The sequence below is a fragment of the Petaurus breviceps genome, unplaced genomic scaffold (genome assembly GCF_028583685.1).
Source record: "Petaurus breviceps papuanus isolate PSGF00001 unplaced genomic scaffold, PetGlider_PUasm1.0 175, whole genome shotgun sequence".
Lineage (NCBI taxonomy): Eukaryota > Metazoa > Chordata > Mammalia > Diprotodontia > Petauridae > Petaurus > Petaurus breviceps.
In genome coordinates, this window is record NW_027185764.1 from 13579800 (window position 1) to 13601852 (window position 22053).

Below are 22053 nucleotides of genomic sequence, written 5' to 3' on the forward strand. Positions count from 1 at the left end.
GGCGGGGAGCTTCAGCTCTCGCCGCGGTGGTGGCAGCGGTTGCGAACAAAGAGCAGGCGGTGGGGAGGAGAGGATCGGCGAGGAGCACCGCGGAGTGCAGCGCCGCACGTCGGGGGCGCTCAGGCTGCTAGCTGGTTTGCAGACCCGGCGATGCGGGAAGCGGGCAGAACGCCGTCCGGGCAGCGGGGGACCCTGGCCCCCTAACCCTCCCCACATCAGCCCGCCTGCCCGGGAGGCCCGAGAGAAGCAGGAGCCGGATGGCAGCCGGGGCCCCACGCGGCTGAGCCTAGAGCCAAGGCCAGGGAGCCAGGGGAGGAGGAGGAAGAGGAGGGAGGGAGGGAGAGGCGGCCAGGAGGCAGGCATCTCCCCCCCACTTTTTCCCCACCCCCCCCTCCCACCCCGTCATCCACTCCCACCCCTCGGAATCCCCCGCGGACAGCCGGGCCCATGGCCGGGGTCAGCTACTCCGCGCCCTGGTGGGTGAATCTCTTGCACCGGCTGCCCCATTTCAACCTGCAGTGGGAGACGACGAGCAGCCAGTTCCGGCCCGAGGACACGGAATACCAGCAGGTGAGTGTCACCTCCCCCACCCCCATGGGTGTCCGTGTTCGTGAGGGGGTGGCTGGGCAGTCTCCCCTGGGCTTCTCCGTTCCGCCTCTGGTGGCACCCACGGTGGGGTGGGGAGGCTAGAATGGACCAAGGGCTGCGGAGGAGCTCTTCCATTTTAGACACTTGGGGTAGGGAGGGATATTGCAATCTGGGTTCCTCTTACCCAGAGCAGGGCCTTTCCAGAGAATACGGTGATTGGGCATTGGTGAGGAAGGGGATATAGAATTTGACTTGGTAAACACAGGCTAGAAAAATCCCCCTGGTCCAGTTTTAGGGCTCATAGTTTAATGCAGAGCTTGAGGGCACTTCGGGAAGATGAAAATATGCCTCATTCCATCTCATTTCTCCCTTCATACCTCTCATCTCCGTAGTCCACCTCCCTGCCACCCACCCTCACCTCCCCACTACGGGAGAGGTCCCCTTCCGGAAGGCTTGAAAAGGAGCTAGCTCCCAACTGCTTCAGGGATCTCCTCTGAGCCTCCCCCCAATATCCCCTCCACCCCCGCCCGTTCTTTGGACTCCAGCAGGTGGATTACCCTTCCCCACTCCCCAACCCAAGGTACCAGGACTCTTGGACAGGGTCCCCTTCTTGTGGTTCTGGGGCTTGTGCTTTCTTCCTGGGACTGTGGTGAAGACAGCCTCTAATCAGTGTAAACAAAGTGTTCTGGCAGGAGAAGAAAGAGTTGGAAGGTAACAGTTAAAGCTGTGTGAGAACCTGGTCTCTGCAGAAGAGCCTCTGTCTCTTGGCCTGGCTCTAACATTGACCAGCTGTCTCCTTGAAACCACTGGAGTGTGCCTGGGGCCCTGTCTCTTCTCAGGACTGGGAAGGAGCTGCAGTGATTTCTGATGGCTTATTGAGCTGTGTTCCTTCCTTGGTTGATCACCATTTTTGCTTTCTTGGGTTCTCTCTACACAAGATGCAGAAGTGGTTTACATAGACAAACCGTGGGGCCTGGTGGTAGCTCTGAACTGATGGTGAATTCCACCTTTATCTCTGGTGAGCAGAACAAAGTCACCCTAAAGTCTCTCAGGTGCCAGTTTCTTTGCCTACCCTTTGGACCTAAGGCTTGGCTGGTCTTGCACCCAGGACAAACCTTGAGTTTATCATTGACCCAGTCCCCAGGAGCTCAAGTGACTTTTCCCTTGCAAAGCCAACTTTTTCCCCCCTTGCAAGTGAAGTGGCCAATGGGAAGCTGGCATTGGGATTTCTGTCTTGAAGACAGTTGTGTTCACATTTGTTTGTGGTATCCAATTCCTGTAGCTCTGCAGTGTCTGATTACCTGGTAGGTTAAGTCCACTCTGGATTTTATCGGGTATTTCCTGTAGGGTCTTCTCATTGGGGAGTTACCATCTCCTCTGGTCTTGTGTGGGTTGGTTGGTTAGTATGCTTGCCTGGCACATAATAGATGTTTAATAAATGTTGAGTGATTAATTGTGCCTTTCCTTATGGGGATTGTTGATCAGTTTCATGGTACTGTTTTTTGGGGGAGGTCTGAAAAATCAGCCGGACATCTTTCTTGTCCTGGGCAGTGTACACAGCAGTCAATTGCTGTCCTGTCTTCCCTGGCCAGAGTTCAGGGTTCTATGGTGGAGGGACTGACTGGCATCCATCCAGGAGGTGGGCTTGTCTTGTGTACTCACAACGGCCATACTACTTGTGGGCTATGTGTGGTTTGTGGTTAGTCAGGAAAGTTGGCAGTAATGTTGATAAGCTTAGGGCCCCGCCAGCCTCCCTTGTTTCACAGAGCTGCTTGTATTGTCCTCCCATAGGAATTCCTGTTCTCCTGTGTTCTGCTCTCTTGACTGGATTTGAGAAACATGACCATTTCCTTACCTCACTCCCTATCCTCTGCAAGTGCAAACATACTCTTTCTTGCCTTTCCCTTTCTAGAAGAATTTTATTTTTGCTTCTATAGATAGCTTTTAGTTTTGTACCATCTTCACTTCTGAATGTATTTCTCCTTCTCCCTCTCCCCATAAAGCGATTTGGCAAAACCAATAAGCCCACTAACTGTTGTATGTAATATTCCCCACCTATATGCACCCACTTCTGCCAAGAAGACAGGAAGATTTTTTTTTCCAATTTTTTTTCTGGGTCCTGCTGCTTCTTTTAAATGTATGGGATTGTAGAGTTCAATCTGGAAGAAACTTTAGAGGTTATCTAATTCAACCTGATTTTTCAGATGAGAAAACTGATCATTGTGCTAATAAGCAGCACAGTCAGAATTTGAACCCAGATCCTCTAATTCCCAAGTCCTGTGCTCTTTATATACCACCTTGTTGCCTCAGTGTTAATCACTGAATAATTTCAAATGATGAAATGGGAGAACTGAGCCTGGAGTCAGGAAGACCTGAGTTCAAATGTAGCCTCAGACATTTTCTAGTTGTGTGACCCTGGACAAGTCACCTAACCTCTCCACCACAATTTTCTTGAGTATAGTACTTACCTTCTAGGGTTGTTTTGAGGATTATATGAGATAATATTTGTAAAACACTTAGCACAGTGCCTGACACATGGTAGGTTATTAATAAATGCTTATTTCCTTCCTCTTTTCTCCTTTCCTATTCCTCCACTCTAAATCATAGCCTCACAGAATCACAGAATGCTAGAATTGGAAAGGGCCCCTGGAGATCATTTAGTCTAACCCCCTCATTAAACAAGAGGGATAAACTGAGGCCTTGAAATTCCTAGACAGAGGTTCTCCCTTGGTGAGACCTTAAGGTTTGAGCATGTGTTAATTTCTTTCTTATTTTAATATTGACAACTTTAAGGCTTTTGACTCTGCTTTGTGTGGATTGGAGGTAGGGTGGGGTGATTTCTTACTTAGAAAGGGTAAGGGGCTGGTGCTGAGAGGAATGAATGAGTGCAAGAAATAGAGAGAAGCTGGGTTATCTTGGGGATTCCTTTGCTTCGCACTGGAGAAGTCAGCTGAACTCCAGTAAAACAATCATAAACAAAAAAAGGAAGGAGATTATTTAAATTTAGTAATGCTAGGGGGGCAAGGGAAATGGTTCGCTGGCTTTTGGGGAACCAAAGGCTTGACTTCTCAGTTTGTCCAATCCTGGGAGTCCATGTATATTCCGAGAAAATGGGCAACTGAGACTTGGGATGAGTCTGGAGGTCTGCGGAGCATTCATACATGGGGGCTTCTGCCAGACTGAGGAGAAGGTTGTGGAGATGCATGTCAGGAACGAATAGTCTTCATCTTGGTACACTCTCACCTCAAAAGAGGACTTTATAAGGAATGGCCTTCAGTGTTTGCTAGGCATGTGAGACTTTCTTAGGGAGGGAGGTGCATCATTTGTTGTGTGTGGTTTATGGGTGCTTTTCTTATGAGGAGGCCTGATTAGTATCTCCTCTGCCTGGAGACAGCTGTATGGGGTTGTGTACCCACTTGGTCCACTGGGGGCAGCTGCCTTTGTCTGAAGTGTCCAAGAGAGAAAACCACCCGTGATGGCAGCTGAATTCCAGTGTCAGAGGTCCTGAGAGGCGGTTGTTAGAGGTGGTGGTGGGTGGGTGGGATGAAAGCTCAGAATATGTAGTTTGGGCTTTTGGCATTAGTCCCTCCTTGGCTAAGGGACTTACATACATACATATGTGCATGCATGGGTACATGTGTATCCAGCTATCATCACCTGCATATTTCAGTCAACCCCTCCAATGTTCTGTGAAGCTGAGTCAACTTTAGGGGAATAGGGGTTGTTATATATACTTCCTCTTAGGCATCTCTTGTAGTGTCCCTGCTCCCCTCCTCTGCACAATCCTGCATTGGCCTTTGACCCAGACTCAGTCTTTTTTGTAGCAGGTTATGGGTGCAGGCTCTGAGGGAGGAGGACAGATGTGAGCTATGCCCAAGCCTCAGTGACAGACTGGATGATGAAGTCAAGGAAGGTGTCTGGGGTAGATATACTGATGAGGGATGGCAGACTCTAGCCCCTGCTTACCTCTGGGAATAGCAGTGTGGGCCCTGACATCGCCCTTTGGAGCTCCAGGGAAGCACTTCCTGGTCCTGGCTAAATTCTCTCCCAGAAGAGAGGGAGTTGTATCTGGAGATGGGAACCGACTTCATCTGAGTCATACTGCAGTGCTCAGCTAAGACTTCTTTTTGTTTGGGGAGAGATAAGCTGATGTGAGGGGGGAGGGAATGGGGAAGCCAGCCGAGGGAGGAAGCTTATCCCTTCTTCTTCTTCTTTTTTTTTTTTTTACCCCAGGAAGGCTCTTTGCTTCTCTTTTTTCTGGGGGTAGGGGCATGCTGAGCAGTCGGTGGGGGGGGGGGGAGGGAGGGAGGAGGCAATAGGACTGTCAGGGCTCGCCTCCCAGATCTAGGTTGTCTTTCTGGGAGGAGATCTGCACAGAAATCTTTAGAAAACCTTTCTACTCAATCAGCAAACATTCATTAAGTACCTGCTAATTACCATACACTGTCCTAGGCACTGGGGATGCAAAGATAAAATAAAATCCTCCTCACCTCCATCTCCTGGCTTTTTTGGCTTTCTTTTAAGACTGTTCAAATCCCACCTTCTGCAAGAAGTCTTTCCTGATCCCCTCCACTACAAGAACCTTTCCTGTGGAAAGAAGCTCTCTCATTTGGTGTTGTTCATTTGTTTCCATTATTGCCAACTCTTCTTGACCCCATTTACAGTTTTCTTGGCAAAGATACTGGAGTGGTTTGCCATTTCCTTCTCCAGCTCATTTTACAGATGAGGAAACTGAGGCAGAGTTAAATGACTTGTCCAGGGCCACACATCTAGAAAGATTTGAGGCTAGATTTGAACTCAGGTCTTTCTGACTCCAGGCCTGCCATTCTGTCCTCTTCACCACCTGTCTGCCCTCTCATTTACATTGTACATGTCTGGTTGTTTGCATGTTGTCTCCCCATTTGATTGTGTTTATTAAGTAGAGGAACCATACTGTTTCTCTTTGTATCTTCAGTGCTTAGCACCGTACCTATAATACAAATAAGCCTTAATAAATGCTTTTTGATTGATAAAACAACCCTGCCCTCAAGGAACTTACATTCACTTTAGAGGGGAGTTTTTACTGTCAAAAAACACCAGCCAACAAAGTTTTCTTCTTTCAGGTTCCCCTTTTTGCAATCTTCCATCTTAGCTTAGAGATCTAGGGGAAGCAGAGGGAAAAAGTTTTGAATATGGAGTATTCAACTTGAAATCATGGGATCTGAGTTTGAATCCCAACTCTGTGGCTTACTAATCTGAGTGACCTTGGTCAAGTCAATGACCTCGGTGGGCTTTAGTTTCCTCAGCTGTTAAAAAAAATGATAAGGTACTTGAACTACATTATCCCCTAAAGGTACTTTTATGATCCTATGACCTTATATGAACATTTTAGTGTAAATTGGTTGTATTTCTTTTCTTAGAACCAATCTCGAAATTTGGTGGGAAGTGATAAAGTCTCTTATTTCATTTAACAATTAAAGGAATTTTAGTCATGAACAAGCAAGTGGAGGAGATATTTTTCTTTTTCTTTAGGGTCAATCTGTATTGAAATCAGATTCCTCTACCAAGTTAGGAAGGCTCCCTTTCTTGTTTACTGATGTAAGGAGAATTCTCATGAATTTGTTGTTGCATTTGCGGATGGCTGATCATCAGGGCTGGGACTTCATCTCTGTTCTTTGATACTCTGTAGAATACACAGGTCCTCATTGGGTACCCCAGGGATGCTGAAGACCACCTATTGTCAGTGACTGGTATTGGGATTTTGCGATTTCATACCAAGTCCCAGATTTCCTTAGAAGACATGAATGGCTTTTTAAAAAATTCCCAGCCCCTATTAAAGTGCCTGTCTCATAGCAAATGTTTAATAAATGCTTATTGTTTGATTGAGTATCGAGGCTAGGATCAAGGCTTTGAGGCTCTATGTCTTTCAAGGCATGAACCAATATGTCTCAGAGACTTTGTCTCTCCTTGGAGAGGCCATGCTCTGGGAATTGTGCATTTGAGGAAGGCTGATAGAGGTGGTGCCTTCTTGGTTCTTAGACCCTGTTTCTCTTGAATTTCCTGTGGCCCTAGTCTAAGGGTGGGAACCTGTGGCCTTGAGGCCACATGTCACTCTTTAGGTCCTCAAGTGTAGCCCTTTGACTGAATCCGAGTTTGAGGACCTAGAGAGGCACATGTGGCCTTGAGGCCGTAGGTTCCCCACCCCTGCTCTAGTCATGTTCCCTCACTTAAAAAATACTACTTTGGTCTGTGCATGACTTAAATACCTAACTGGGTAAAGCTTTTGTCCTGTAGAATCTGACCAAATATGCCTTCATCATTGAATGTTACAGCTACCAGGAACTTGAGAGATCATTTCATCTAACCATTTCATTTTACAGACAGGAGAACTGAGACCCAAATAGGGCAAAAGATTTCCCCCGATTTATACAGTTAGCCAGTATATATACAGGGCCAGGACCCAGATCTTTTGATTCTAAGCCCCCCCTTCCTCCCTGCCCCATTTATTGACAAGTTTTGGTTTTTATAGTAGCTGTTTTCAAATATAGTCCATTGCTTTTGCTCCCAATAGCTACAAACCATTTTTGGCAGAATATTCAAATGTCTGCAACTGTAATTCCCTATCCCTCTACTAAAATGAAAGAAATGAATTTCATTATCTGTTCTGTAGCATCAAGACTGGTCATTGCAATTAATCAGAGTTCATTTGCCTTTCATGTTCTGTTTTCCAGTGCTGTATACCTCTTCTGGTGTGTTATTTGACAATGGGTTTCTTTGTATATATTCCCAGGCAGTTGAATACTTAACAAATGCTTTTAGAGAACACTGAGTATCTTTCCTCAGTCTTTATAGTGTGTTTTTTATCTTATGTTTTGGTCTTGATGGTGCATTGTTTGCCTCCGTTCTCTAATTTTAAAAAAAGTGTTAGTCTTGTTTACTTTTTCTCTAATTAAATTGTACACACCTTAAAGGCACGGACTGAGGCTGTCTATTGCAGTGCTTAGCTGAGGGCACAGTGTAGGATTTAATAGGTCCTTCTCTAACTCGAAGCCTTGGACAGCTGCTCTTCTCCAATTCCTAGTCAGTCAGCCTGAACTTTTCTGTTAGGATTCCGAAGTCCTCTCATTGCTGTAACCCTGCCTTATAACCTAGTGGTGTAAACCAGAGGCTTCTTCTAAGAGGCATAGGGATCAGAATTTCCTTAGTCTTAGCTGATGCTGCTGAGATACCTCATTGCAGTTCCTTGTCCAACCTTACTGTATCTAGGACTTCTGTCTTCTACACCTTTCAAATTGTTGTTCGTCCTTCATTCTCAAAGAGGCCCAATGATATCAGGAGGTGATGTCTTGACTTATAAGTGAAGTTAGAGTTAAGCGAGGCCGGGCTGTGCAAAGTCATCAGCCTCAGTCTCTCCTCCAGAGTCATTGGAGTCCATTGGCAAAGCCATATGTCAAAATGATTGGCAATGGCCCCAAATGCAGTGGGAGACCGTGGCCTTTTTTTGACCTTCTAAATTACCAACCAGGAGAGAGAAGTCTGAGGACTGCCCTGGGTCTAGGTAAATCAAATCTATGGTTTAGAAACTGTTGTCAGGGATGTCTTCTCTGTGGTCATGTTTTGGGGGTTGTTATCAGGGAACAACAGTGGAAGATTTTGCTCTGGGGGTCCCTTCACTGTCCCATAAACAGGTTCTGCTTGTTGCTTTCTGCTCTGACCCAGGATGTTTTACTTTCAACTCTTGCCACCTTCATGTCCTCATCTGTCTTCTCAAATAATACTCATCCTTCAACACCCCGCTCAAGTACCACCTTCTCCATGAAGGCTTTTCTGCTAACTCTAGCCTTTATTCATCTCCTTCTGCTCTGAACTCCTTTGGGACTACTTTTTGGGGGACAACAATATAAGTTAGTAGGTAACTGTATTGGAAAAATACTGGAAAGATTCAGCTATGTAGATCTTTGTTTCTTCATCTCTGAAATGGGGATATTTTATGAGGATCAAAGAGAGAGTGGAGGAGGAAAACCTCCTGTAAAACTGGAAAGTGTTATATAAATGTATGGGATTATTGTTACTGTTGGGGGCTTCTTGAGGAGAGGGAGTATTTCTTTTTTTTTTTTTGGTTTTTGTATCCTCAGTACAACACAGCACAGTGCTTGACACAAAGTATTTTGTTGTTTAGACATTTTTCAAGTCATGTCTGACTCTTTATGGCTGAATTGGGCGTTTTCTTGGCAAAGATACTGGAATGGTTTGCCATTTCCTTCCCCAGTTCATTTTGCAGATGAGGAAACTGAGGCAAGCAGGGTGAAGTGTCTTGCCCAGGGTCATACAGCTAGTAGGTATAGGAGTCTAGATTTGAACTCAGGAAGATGAGTCTTCCTGACTCCAGGTCTGGTGCTCTTTCCCCCGAGCCACCTAGTAGGCACAATAATAAATGCTTAATAAATACTTGTTAATTTATTAAGTATGTTCTCTCTAATTCACCGAATGTAAATTCCTTGAAGGCAAGATCCTTGTTTTATAATCCCTTTGTTTCAAACTTGAGTCAGGGTTAGAGGGGACTTCATTGATATTTAGTTCATTCCCTTTATTTTTTTTATTTTTATTTTTGCTTTTTGGAGGGGGGAAGGCAGGGCAATTGGGGTTAAGTGACTTGCCCAAGGTCACACGACTAGAAAATGTTAAGTGTCTGAGGTCTGATTTGAACTCAGGCTCTCCTGACTCCAGGGCTGGTGCTCTCTTCACTGCTGTGCTGCCTAGCTGCCCCCATCCTCTTTATTTTACAGATGAAAAATTAAGTGATTTGCCCAAGGTCATATATCTAGTAAGTGATTGAGCTCAAGCTCAAGATTATCTGAGTTACAGGCAGTGTTTCATAATGGTGCTGGGTTTGGAGCTTGAGAGACCTGGATTCAGAGCCTTCCTCTTATGCTTAATAGGAAATTACCTCATCTTTCTGAGTTTCAATTTTCTCAGCTGCAAAATGAGGATCATACTATATACTTTAGAGGGTGACTGTCAGCCTCAAATGAAGAAATGTACACAAAGTGTTTTGCAAACTTTAAAGTTCTCTATAAAAGCCAATTATTTGGATTCAAAGCCTAGTGTTCTTACCCTAGGGCTAAACACCAAGGAGTTGCCCATTGTATCCTTATTGGTTAAGGAATTTGGATGGGCAGCCAGCCTCCAGTTTGGTCTTCCTAGTCACATGTCTCTTGGGCCAGGAGTTGTGGGGATAGGGCTACAGAGCATCCTTCCAAAGCCATGTGTCTCTGTGTTGTTTCTACCATACTGGCTCTCACCAAGTCCCATAGGCTTGGCTCCTTTCTTCTGCATATTGGAAGCATGTGTGCCCATACACGTCCCAGATGACGTCTTCTTGTCCTGCTCCCAGCTGGCTCAGAGTCACGGTATAGTTTTGGCTTTTAAAGGGCTTGAGTTGTGTGCTTTGTTTCCTATCAGGCCTGGTTCTGTTTCTAGACTGCATTTCGTCTTCTCAAAGCAATGATCTGTTCTTGGGGATGGGGATAGGGATGGGGGCGGGGTGGGTGGATGGAGAGAGTCTCTTTATAAGCAATAGAAACTGAGAGCTATGGGAATACTATCTAATGGCCAACATATGAGGGCCTACTTTGTAGATGATGATGATGTCATCGTGTGTATGGCACGGAAATCTGTTCAACGTGTGTTCTCATATTATCTCAAATTTTATCCCCTCAATTATTCTGGGAAACGTATGGAGAAGGGAGTGGTATCCCCAGTTTACGAACGTGGACATTGAAGAGTTGAACATCTTATTTTAATCACATAACTATTTAATGACAGAGCTGAGACTAGAACAGGTCTTCTGATTTTCCCACTCCAGGCTTCTCATAAAGGGAGCTGGTGAAGGGAATCAATGTTGGATTCTCCCTTCTGCCTATTGTGTTTTAATAGCTGTCAACATCTGTACACTTTTGGTGGCCTCTGGACTTATCCCAGACAGAGGCCATGCAGATTACACGTGTTACCCTGAGTCAGTCAGCAGTGCTGTTTAGACCTGTATAAAAGGTGGTTCTGACCTAGAGGCCTCAGTCATGGGCAGAGGAGGAGGGTGAGAACAGCCTTGTCTCCTAGGGGTGGTATGAAAAGGGAGGCTAGCTCCTGTGGGTCTCTTCCTTGTTGTTCAGGTGTATCTGACTCTTTGGGGTTTTGATTGTTTTTTTGTTTGCTTTTGCTTTTTGGAGGGGGAAGGCAGGGCAGTTGGGGTTAAGTGACTTGCCCAAGGTCACACTGGCTAGTAAGTGTTAAGTGTCTGAGGCCGGATTTGAACTCAGGTCCTCCTGACTCCAGGGCCGGTGCTCTATTTACTGTACCACCTAGCCACCCCCATGTATGTCTGACTCTTTATGACCCTGTGGACCATCTCATGCCAATACCATCCATGGGGTTTTCTTGGCAAAGATACTGGAGTAGAATAAGGCAAACAGCTTAAGTGACTTGCCTAGGGTCACACACAGCTAATGTGTACGAGGCTCAGGTCTTGCTGACTCCAGTCCTGCTGCTCATTCCATTGAGCCACCTAACTGCCTTGTGGGTTTTTTCAAAGCCTTCTTAATTCTTGCTTTGGGAACTGAGGAGTCAAAAAGGAGAAATACACATTGATCAGACTGTGCTGTTAGGGTCACAAAGTGAGAGAAGTCTTGTACTTGGTGTTCAATAAATACTGAGATTGAAGGTTTTTTGTCTTTGTTTTACTTTGTATCTCTCCTAGTGCTTAGGACATTGTAGCACATAAGTGCTTAATAAATGAATGTCAAATACATGAATAGGACCTTAAAGCTCAGAGAAGAAGGGACATTGATTTGGGAGAGGGAGACCTAGATTTGAATACTGCTTTATTATGTATATTCCTTGTATGACCCTGGGCAACCTACGGTGAGGGTATTGGATTAAATTATCTCTATAGTCCTTTGCAGTTCTAAATCCTATGAGGACTGGGTTGAATGAATGGTGTTTGAGGAAAGCCATACTTCAATTGGAGCAGGGGCTAGAGCTCTGGGCCTGGAGGCAGGAGGACCTGAGTTCAAATCCAGCCTCAGAATAGCTCTGTGGCACTGGTCAAGTCACGTAACCCAATTTGCCTCAGTTTCCTCATCTGTAAAATGAGCTAGAGAAGGAAATGGCAAACCATTCGAGTACCTTTGCTAAGAAAACCCCAGAAGGGTATCACAGAGTTGGACGTGACTGAAAATGATTAAGCAACAATAAATATTTCAACCTCTGCTTGCCATCCTGTGGTGAACTGCTTACTGATGAGCTGACCAGGAGGAAGGGGGAGGAACAGGCTAGATATAGGGTTTTAAATGACTATCTTCCAAGACCATTCAGTCTCCTAGGTAGACAACTCCAGGGATTTGTCTTGGTGGCTTGAAACCAGAATGAGAGAAAACCAGAGCAAAAAACAGCAAGTATCTAACCAACCCCTGGACTTCCCCCTGGATCTTGTTGTTTCTAAACTTGCATTCCCCTGGAGCCAGTCACCTGTACCCTGGCTGTTAGCGGGAGAAGCATGCAATCTGGGTAAGCAGATTGGAGAATAGCATATGTGATCTGAGGCCTCTCTAGGGGAAGGGGAAGTCACTCTGTATGGACATCTTCTCTGTCCCTTAATATTTATGTCCCCCTTTAACATTTTGATGGAGGTTGTTTTTGTTGAAACGAATGAACTGGCTTGGGGGAGGGGTGCTGTGGAAGGTAAATACACAGGTTGAAGTTTTGGGGGTTTTTTCGTTTGTTTTTCAAGTAGTAGTTGGCCAAGTCAATTCCTTTCTCTCCTTCACTCCCCCACCCCTAAAGCCATCTGGACCTGCTCCCAAAGCCCAGAGTCCAGGGCAATTGCCTTGGTTTACAAGGCCCCAGGGATGGGTCTATGTGTGTTTTAACAATCCAGACAGATGTCAGAATGAAGTAAAGTAAACCCTTTTCCCTCACCTGCTGTAGGATTTGATACTCAGTTTTCTGCCTGGCTTTTGGCAGTTCACCCTTCCGCAGGCAGCCATGGCCCTGATTATGACAGGTGTTGGGGGAAAGAAGACACTCATAAATACATCAGGAAGTTCCTCCATTTGAACCCACAACAGAACTCTGAGAAAAGGGATTAGTCCCAAGTTTAGAAGCTGGGTTGTTCCCATTCCTGCTATCCAAATAATAACTCTTTTGTCTTTTAAGACAGGCAGTCATAACTTTTAACTGTCACAGCTATTCTGTACAGAAGGAAATCAAAGAGTAGAGATTGTGGTTATTAAAATGCTGTCACTCTCCTGCTCTGAAACTTTCAGTGGCTCCCCATCACTTATAAATCTTCATCCTCATGTTGTAGGACCTTCAAATTCAGACCCGTCCTTAGATACAGTTGTATCTCTGTTCTACTAAACTAGGAATCCTCTACTCTAATCAGGCTTATCTCTTCACTGCCTGCTCCTTCTCATCTTGCCTTTGTTTAGTCAGTCAATAAACATTTAGTAAATGCCCACTGTTCCAGACACTGTGCTAATGACTGAGAATATAGAGAAAAACAAACCCCAAAACCCAAACCCCTGCTATTAAAGTGCTCCCAATCTATCATTCCCTGCCTAGAATCCTCTTTCCCTATCTACCTCTCTTTTAAGGCCCAAATGAGGCTGCTCCCTCCTCATGAATCATTCTTGATCACTCTTGCCCATATTTACCACAATCCAATTCAACAAACATTTATTAAGCCTTTATTATGTGCAAGGAACCGCATTAGGTTCAGGGAGTAGCAAGATAAGAAAGGGGCCCTTTATTGAAAAGTTTAAGGAATAAGAAGGTGGAGGGGAGGACAAATCTATAAATCATTATATTGCAAGGCAAAGGAAAGGTTCAGGTAAGAGGTCAGGAGGAATTTGAAGTAGGACAGATTACTTTTAGCTAACAGTCAGGGAAGGTGTCATAGAAGAGGTCATACCTGAGATAGCCTTGAAGGAAGGAAGATGTTTGGCAGCGGGAGATGGGAAGAGGTTATTCCAGAAGGAGGTAAGGTGAGCAAAGCTATGGAGATGGGAGAGGGCAGGATGAGAAAGGTGGGTCGGGGATAATGTCAGCAAGGAGAATAGTTCAATTTGTCTGGTGCATATAATACATAAAGGGGAGAGAGAAGTGTGAAATGAGTCTAAAAAGGTAGGTTGGAGCCAATTTGTGAAAGCTTTGAGTGCCAGAGACAGGTTTTTGAGCCCTCCCATCTCTAAATGAGCATTCTCCAGCATTTTTCTGTTGATTTCTCCCTGGTATATATTAGATTTGGTTCTCTAATCAAGTAAGCTGCTTAAGGGCAAAAACTGTACCTCGTATTTGTACCACCCATAGCACCTGCTATGGAGTGTTTCTTCTGCAGAAACCTTCTGAATTGTTTGGAAATGGGGATGGGCAGGCAGTGGGATGAATTCTCACCAAATAAAGTCTGTTCTAGGTAGCACAATGGTTAGGCAGCAGTCAGAAAGAGAAGCAGTAGAGAAACCTGCTTCATTCCTTTCCCCTGCAATCCCTGGGACTGGAGCATGCTGTTCTTGCCTTCATTATCCCTTGTGGGAAACTTGAAAATTTGTTGAGAAGAGAAGAAGCTATCCTGCAAAGCCAGAGCCTCATCCTCTGGAGGGAAGAACCAATGGAAAATCATAACCTCCAGCTCCTCTTCTTAGGAGGCCTGAAGCCAGAGAAGTCTGTGTCTGGGAGTAGTAGATAATCTGAGGCCTCCCCATGGGAATAGAAGATAATCTGAGGCTGCCCCACAGGAGTAATGATAAGGTGTGGTTTAGGGTCCTTACGGTTTTTTGGAATGACTTGAAAGTAAGAGATAGGTTACTATCCTCTCTGGAGAGCTGTTTCTTGTAGATAGTGGCCCAGCATTCACTTGGGTTATCAGAGGGCAAGTGTTTGGGAACCTACTCTTAATTGTGACTGGTGTTTCCTCCCCATCCACTGGGTACTCCTGAATCTCTTCCCACCCCTCTTTCCTGTTGGGATGAAAAGAAAACCTCTTTCATGCAGTTGTATGGTACCAGGTTATTGCTTTAAAATGTGCATTTTGACCTGTTCATAATGAAGGTAGCAGACAGATCAATGTTAGGGTTTGGTGTGTGCGTGTGTTGGTAGTCTCCAAAGATCCTAGCAGAGGAGAGCATCTTATCAAGAATGCCATTTCTTTATTAGTCTTGACATGAGAAAACAGGAGTAGCTTTCTGGGTAGCTTTCCTCTGACTATTTCTCATGTTTGAAGTGTGTGTTTAAGGTACTCTGCATTGGGATAGTGGATAAAAGAAAGGACCCCATCTTTTGGCACCAGGATTTATTTATAGAGTAGGGATAGGGATTGGATTGATCATTTAAGTGATATATTTATGTTATATTTATATACATATATTTAATTAGCATAAATTTTAGCCATGACAATTTCATATGGAATAAAAGCTTTCATTAGCTATTGGTGACTATTTTCCATATAAATGAGATTAATTTAATTTAGTTAATTAATGAGATTTACTATGTGTCTCCTATGTCTTCCTATGAAATCTCATTTATGCTAATTAAATAAAATGTTGAAAATTTCATTCATTTCATTTCTTGAAAATATGCATAATTAATGAGATTTCCTATATGTCCAGACTTCAGGGATATCCTGAAATGATAAGTCCATATGTATATATGTATAAATGCATAGATGTATATACACATACATATATATACATGTGTGTACTATGTGTATTTATCTACATATACATATACATACATACACACATACATTCATATACACACATCCAAGAACTTCTGGATAAGAAAACTTCCTTTACCGATGCAGGGCAACCCCTGATCTGCAAATTCTAGGCTTAGAGTTGCCTAGAGTACTTTAAATGACATGTCCAGGGTTACACAGTCACTATGTGTCCAAAGAGGGAAGCACATGAAATTAACTGTAGGGCACAGCTTTCCACTGGATACATGGAGGATCTTGATGCACATTCTGCCCCACCCCAGTTCCTCTGACTCCTGTCTCTTGCTTTGAAGTCCCTTTTATTTGCACCAAGAAAGTGTCTCTCTCCAGAACATCTGTAGGACAGCTGGACCTTGAGATCCCCTCCACCATAAGGCTTCCCAGGAGGCAGACCCTGCATTTTGCCCTTCATCATTCAGGGCCACTGGAAAGGAGTTCCAATGAGAAGGGGAAAATAACTTAAGCATCACTGAAGAATAGCTGTTTAGTTTCATAGTCACAGAACAGAAAGAAACTCTAGATCATCTAGTCCATTTGTTTCCCTGTTTGGGGGTGTTCCTTGAGCACTGATGAATTAATGCTGAATTTGAAAAAAATTCCAGTCTCTTTTTCACCTGCAAGATACCGTGTGAGCTGTTCTTTTTCTTCTTCTCTGCTGTGGGGCATCCGTAGGTGGAAGCTGTTTTTCTGTTTCTTATTCCTTCTTCCCCCACACTCCCAGACACAAATTCACTTTCAGAAATAGGGTGGGACAACCTCCCTGAGCAGGCTGAGCTATCTTCATAATGCCAGCCATTAGGCAGATTTTTCAGGGTGTCAGGCTTCTTTTCTCTATCTAGAAGTAAGTGTGTGTGTGTGTGTGTGTGTGTATACACTATGTGAGAAATGGAAACATTTTTAAGGCAACAGGTTTCTTTATTTCCCTTTCCCTTTCTCCGTTCTTCTCTCTTTTCTCTTTTTCCTTTCCCTTTCCTTTTCTTTTCCCTTTCCCTTCACTTCCATTACCCCTAGGCTTTGTCCTCCCAGGAGAGAAGCTAGTCCCACATGGGGAGCTCATTCCCTCTATTGGTCTCCATTTCATAAGCCCCATCAGAACATCTCATAAGGAAGGAAGAGATCCTGGGAAAGAAACTGAGGAAATTATTCCCAGGCCATAGTTCTGGGGTCAGCTATGTTATAGGCACCATGCATTCTTCTGCAGAAATCCTCTTACATTGAATTTAAACATCTGGGCTCACTCAACAGACCCAGCGATCCTCAGCAATCCTAGGCAGAAATTTTTATTTTAAAGAGATCATAGAGAAAGAAACTTGGGGAGGGGAGGAGGAATCTAGACACATCTCCTTGGGATCCTGGGCATTAGTTTCATAGAATCGTAAAATTTGAACAATGTGAACAAAATTAGAAATTTTGTCCAGTCCCCTCATTATCCCTCAGTGGGTAAATGTGGTGAAAATGAGTACACAATTATTCTAGTATAATTCTTTTTCTATAGGAATTATCTCAAGATTTGGAAACATTATAAAACATCTTTGTGGGGATGTTAAAGTATTACTCGTGATCATAGCATCTAGAAAGGACTTTGGGCCATCTGATGAGAGAACCAAGTCACGGTTAAGTGACCTTCCAAAGGTCATATAGCTAGCAAGTGTCTGAGGCCAAATTTGAAGTTAGGTCTTAACAACTCCATGTCCAACTATTATTCCATGTCACCTCTCTAATTTGACATTATTTCTTGTATATCCTTTTCAACCAATACTAACCATGCACTTAGTGCAGGGTGAGAGGCTGGAGTCTTTTATAGTTAGAAAGTCATACACCAATGAAATCACAGATCGGGATCAATGTGCAAGGTGCTAATTGCTGAAATGGAAAACAGTCTCTTCCCTCAAAAAGCTTGATTCATTGTTTGAACACAAGTAGGGCAGGAAACCATGGCCGTGAGGACCTTGTTAGAAGACCTGTATGTTTCCAAAGACCCACTTTCTATTCTCTTAGAACAAAATTAGTTCCTCTGGCTGTCCAGGTAGATAGTAGTCATTGGTCTTTGGGGCATCCTATTTTGGGTCTTTCCCATACTTAGCAATGTCTTCAATGACACCAGGCATAAATAAGGATGAAGATGTCAAGTATTAGTGTCCTGGATTATGTGTTTAATTATTCAATCAATCAGTTTCATTAGTATTTATTTCATACCTACTGTGTGCCAGGCTCTGTTCTAACCATTGGGAGAACAAAGGCAAAAGGCAATCTCCATTTTTAGAAAACATATAGTTTATAGTAGAGATGTCAGAGATGCACATACAGCCCACAACCCCCCTATCCCCACCCCACCCAGGGCAGTCTGAACCAGATTAAAATGCAATTGGGAAATATTTAACAAAATAAATAAAAATACAATAAAACATAGATAGTAATAATATGTTATTTTCTTAGTATGTGGCTTGAAGGGATTCTTAGGTATGGTTGAGTGGGCTCTCCTTCTCTTTGGGTTTGACACCATTGACATATAGTCTAACTGGCTTAAAGCCTTCTTCAAAGCATTAGTTCACCTACTGTATGGTTTCCTTGAGACCAACCCTGATTTCTCTTAGACCAGGGGGCCTGTGCTGGTTTGCCTTGATTGCATTCCCAGATACTTTTCTAACATCTCTAATTCTTCTTCATCCCATTTTTAGAAGACTGTGGGTGGACAATTCCAAATGCTAACGAATATTTTGTATGGCTCCCAGGGATGGTGTTGAAACCTCTCCCGTGTGCTGGGTGGGTGGCTTTATTTCGGATGTCTTGGGCTGACTCTCCAGTTTTTGGCACATCGTCTAGTTCTTTCCCAGCTGTATTTGGTCCCAGTCTGTTGATCAAAAATTTTATTTTTTCTTTTTGCTCCCAGATTTGCTCCTTGACAGTTGGTGGTAATACAATGGCTCCCTACGTCATTTTGGTACCAAGTACTTAGGCTGTGGGTATGGGGACTCCAGATGCTCTCTGAAACATTTAAATACTTCTCCTAAAAGAGCAGAAGGAAAGCCAGAAAGAATCACAGACAAACAGGACAGATTTGAAAGTTGCAAATTGAATTTATATTACATTTTATTTTATTATTTTTTTTTGTTTTTTTGGAGGGCAATTGGGGCTAAGTGTTTTGCCCAAAGTCACACGGCTAGTAAGTGTATCAAGTGTCTGAGGCTCGATTTGAACTCAGGTCCTCCTGACTCCAGGGCCGGTGCTCTATTCACTGAGCCATCTAGCCACCCCTTTATATTATATTTTAAAAGAAAAGCAAGCTATATAAAAATCCAGAGTTTCATATAAAATTCTTTTTTTCATCATATATGTTAAGTTCAAAATAAGAAGAATTTAAAAAAAATTTTTTTAAAGCAATTGGGGTTAAGTAACTTGCTCAAGTTTACACAGCCAGTTATTTCTGGGTGTGGTGCTAAGTATCTGAGCCTGGATTTGATCCCCAAGTCATCTCGACACTGGAGATGGTGCTCTTACTCACTGAGCCACCTGGCCGCCCTAATAAGAAGAATTTTTTTAAAATAAATGATTCTCCTACTCCTCCCAAGGAAGCACAAGCTTTACTATATGTAAATGGAAGTTAATGTATTTAGGGGATATATAATAACAGTTAACATTCACATAGTGCTTTAAAGTTTGCAAAGTGTTTTACCTACATTATTTCCTTTGATCCTCATAACAACCAGTAACCCTGTGAAGGAAGATGATGGACTCCAAGTCTTGGCTCTGGGACTCGAATGTGGGACACCTCATAGGATGACCAGAGTAAGAATGGACCTGAAAGGTTATCTATGTAGTCTATGGGATTTTGACCTTGAAGAAATCTCTTAAACTTGCTAAGTGTCATTTTCTTCCTTTATAAAATGAGACTTATTCAGGGTCACAGTTCATTGGTAGAGAAGAGGATGTACATTGGAAAAAGTGTTGGAAGTAGTTTTCAAAGGAAGACATTCAGGCTATCAATAACCATATTAAAAAATGCTTTAAATAATCATACAAATTAAAATGCAACTTAAATGCAAATTAAAAAAAAAAGTCTGATGTGCCACTTCACACCAACCAAATTGGCCGAGTTGATGAAAATGGAAAATGAAAAATGCTGGAGGGGCTTTGGTAAAACAGATGCAATAATACACTGTTGGTGGAACTCTCAACTGGTTTAGCTTTTCTGGAAAGCAATTTGGAGCTATGTCCAAATAGTTATTAAACTGTGTATATAACCTTTGACCTGCTGATACCAGTACTGACTAGTATTGACTCCCAAAGGGATCAAAGAGGAAAAGGATCCATCTATACAAAAATATTTATAGCAGCTCTTTTTGTTATGGTAAAAAATTGGAAATTGAGGATTTGTTGTTGTTTTTGTTGCATATTGGAATGGTTTGCTATTTCCTCCTCCAGCTCATTTTATAGATAAGGAACTGTGGCAAACAGAGTTAAGTGATATGGCCAAGGTCACACAGCTAGTAAATGTCTGAGGCCAGATTTGAACTCAGAAAGATGAGTCTCTCAGATTCCAAGCCTAATGCTCTATCCAATGTGCCATCTGGTTTCTCCCCCAGGGAAATGGCTAAACAAATTAAATTATGGTATATGAATGTGATGGAATACTCTGGTGCTGTAACAAATGATGAAGTGAATGGTTTCAGTGAAACCTGGGAAGATATGAATGAACAGGTGCAGAGTGAAGTGAGCAGAACCAAGAGAACAATTTACTCCATAACAAATTGTAAAGACAAACAATTGAAAGATTTAGGAACTTTGGTCAATACAATGACCAGCCCTGATCCCAGTGGCCTCATGATGAACAGTCCTACCCACCTCCTGACAGAAGTGAGGGACTCTGAGGCAGAAATATTTCTTTTGTTTCATATGTGGCCGATGTGAATTTTGTTTTTCTTTCTCAATGAGGGAGATGTGGCAGGGAGAGAGGGCAGATTGATTAAAAGTAATAAAATGTAATAAGAAAAAATGTTGAATTTTGTACCAGAAGACCTGAGTTCAAATCCTGGCTCTGCTACTTATGACCCAAATACCTTAGGTATAGTTACTTAGACTCTCTGGGCCTCAGTTTCCTCATCTGTAAAATGATGGAAGTAAAGCATCTCAGAGGTCCTTTTCAGCTCTGAATCTATGGTCCTAAGAACTCAACTCTAATTCATCTAAGACTAAATTCAATATCTTTCCACCCTGCTGTGTTCCCTTTACAGACATTTGAAATGGTCCCCTGGAACCATGATCCCTGAAACAATGGTTCCCCAACACCTGTGATCTATTGCAGCTCAACCACTGGAAAGTATGTTACAAACAAAACTGCAAGTGTTATCTTGCTTGTTCTAAGGTGCCTCTCCCCCTATCTGCAGACTTTATAAACTTTAGTTACATTGTATCTTTTCTTCCCCTTTATCTTTCCAGACTAGAGTCCTAATCTTTTTAACTTTGTTTATATATAGTAGATCCTTGGTTATGAGGATTGTCCACAGCAGAGGCTTTCAACCTGAGCTCTGCAACTTTATAAAAACATTTTTTTAATAAGTATATTTCAGTATAATAGGTTCCTTTGTAATCTGGTGTATTTTGTTTTATGATGCATGCATGGGCTTCACTTAACTGACAAGGGGTTCCATTATAGAAAGACATTTAAGAACCTGATCTAGAGTGATCTAGAGTGCGACAGAACCACCCAAAGTCAGGGCTAGAAGTGACTGTTCCTGTCTGTCTCCAGGGAGCCCCATTTCCCTCTGGATGTTAGCCTCAATAAAACAGAATGTGCCCTCTAAAGACAGACTGAAAAAAAATCATGACCCTATAATCTAGAAGAGTAGAAGCTAAGAGAGGATGTAATTGAGGTCTATAAAACCATGAATGGTACATATGAGGTAAACACAGACTTGTTAGATAATCCCTATGTGCTAGACACAGAGAGCATCCTTTGAAGCTTGAAATGGGGGTAAACTTGGGCCAAATTAAAGGAAATGAGGCATAGTGGATAGAGAGCCAGTCTCAGTGTCTGGAGGACCTCAAAGGGTAAGGATAACCACTTTGGCCAACCACATGTTTCTGGGTATCTCTTTCATAGACAGATTCCTAGGCTAAATGGATCACGGGACTGACCCTGTAGTATACAATTGTGTATGTGTGTGTGTTCTTATTTGCATTCCAGGGGCTGTGATGTGCAAAGGCTTCATAAACCCATCTTCACAATCCATTTTCCAAATAAGTTATCCTCTTGCTCTATGAGATATGGGATTTAATGGATTATTCATTCTCATTGGCCAATACCTTTCCATCTCTAGTCAAGTTCCTGGCTTCCCCCAACATGATTCTGCCCATATTGATTCTGTCCTTTCCATGAACAGTTATTACTTCTAGTGATATCAATTTCTCACAAATATTCCGATACAGAGTCAGAGGGCAAACTAGAAAAGGGAGATGTGTCGGAGCTATCATAAACAGAATGTCTTCTGTAAGCTCTCTGATGACTTATCCTTTTCTTCACTTGCCACCTTGTCCCTCAGAAGAAATCTCTGCCCTGAGGCCCTCCTCTCCTGATTGGTAACTCTCTCCTAGGTGACCACCAATTTAGGAAGGACCCAAGCTTCATTTCATTCACACCAGTTATCTGACTTTTCCTCACCAGCCACCTTGATCCACAACCTTTTCATTGCCCCTTTATGCATTGTTTTTCCACCCCCTTG

At 43.2% G+C, this 22053-nt stretch overlaps 1 protein-coding gene across 2 annotated transcripts in view; it reads left to right on the forward strand.

The window, feature by feature from the left end:
* Positions 1-6: 6 nt before the first annotated feature.
* Positions 7-22053, forward strand: part of TTYH3 (tweety family member 3) — a 201569-nt gene continuing 179522 nt past the window's right edge. For both annotated transcript variants that reach the window (XM_069084785.1, XM_069084784.1), the window contains exon 1: positions 7-570. In XM_069084785.1, the coding sequence (XP_068940886.1) occupies positions 448-570 (123 nt within the window). In that variant the 5' untranslated portion in view covers positions 7-447. The remainder of the gene's footprint in view (positions 571-22053) is intronic.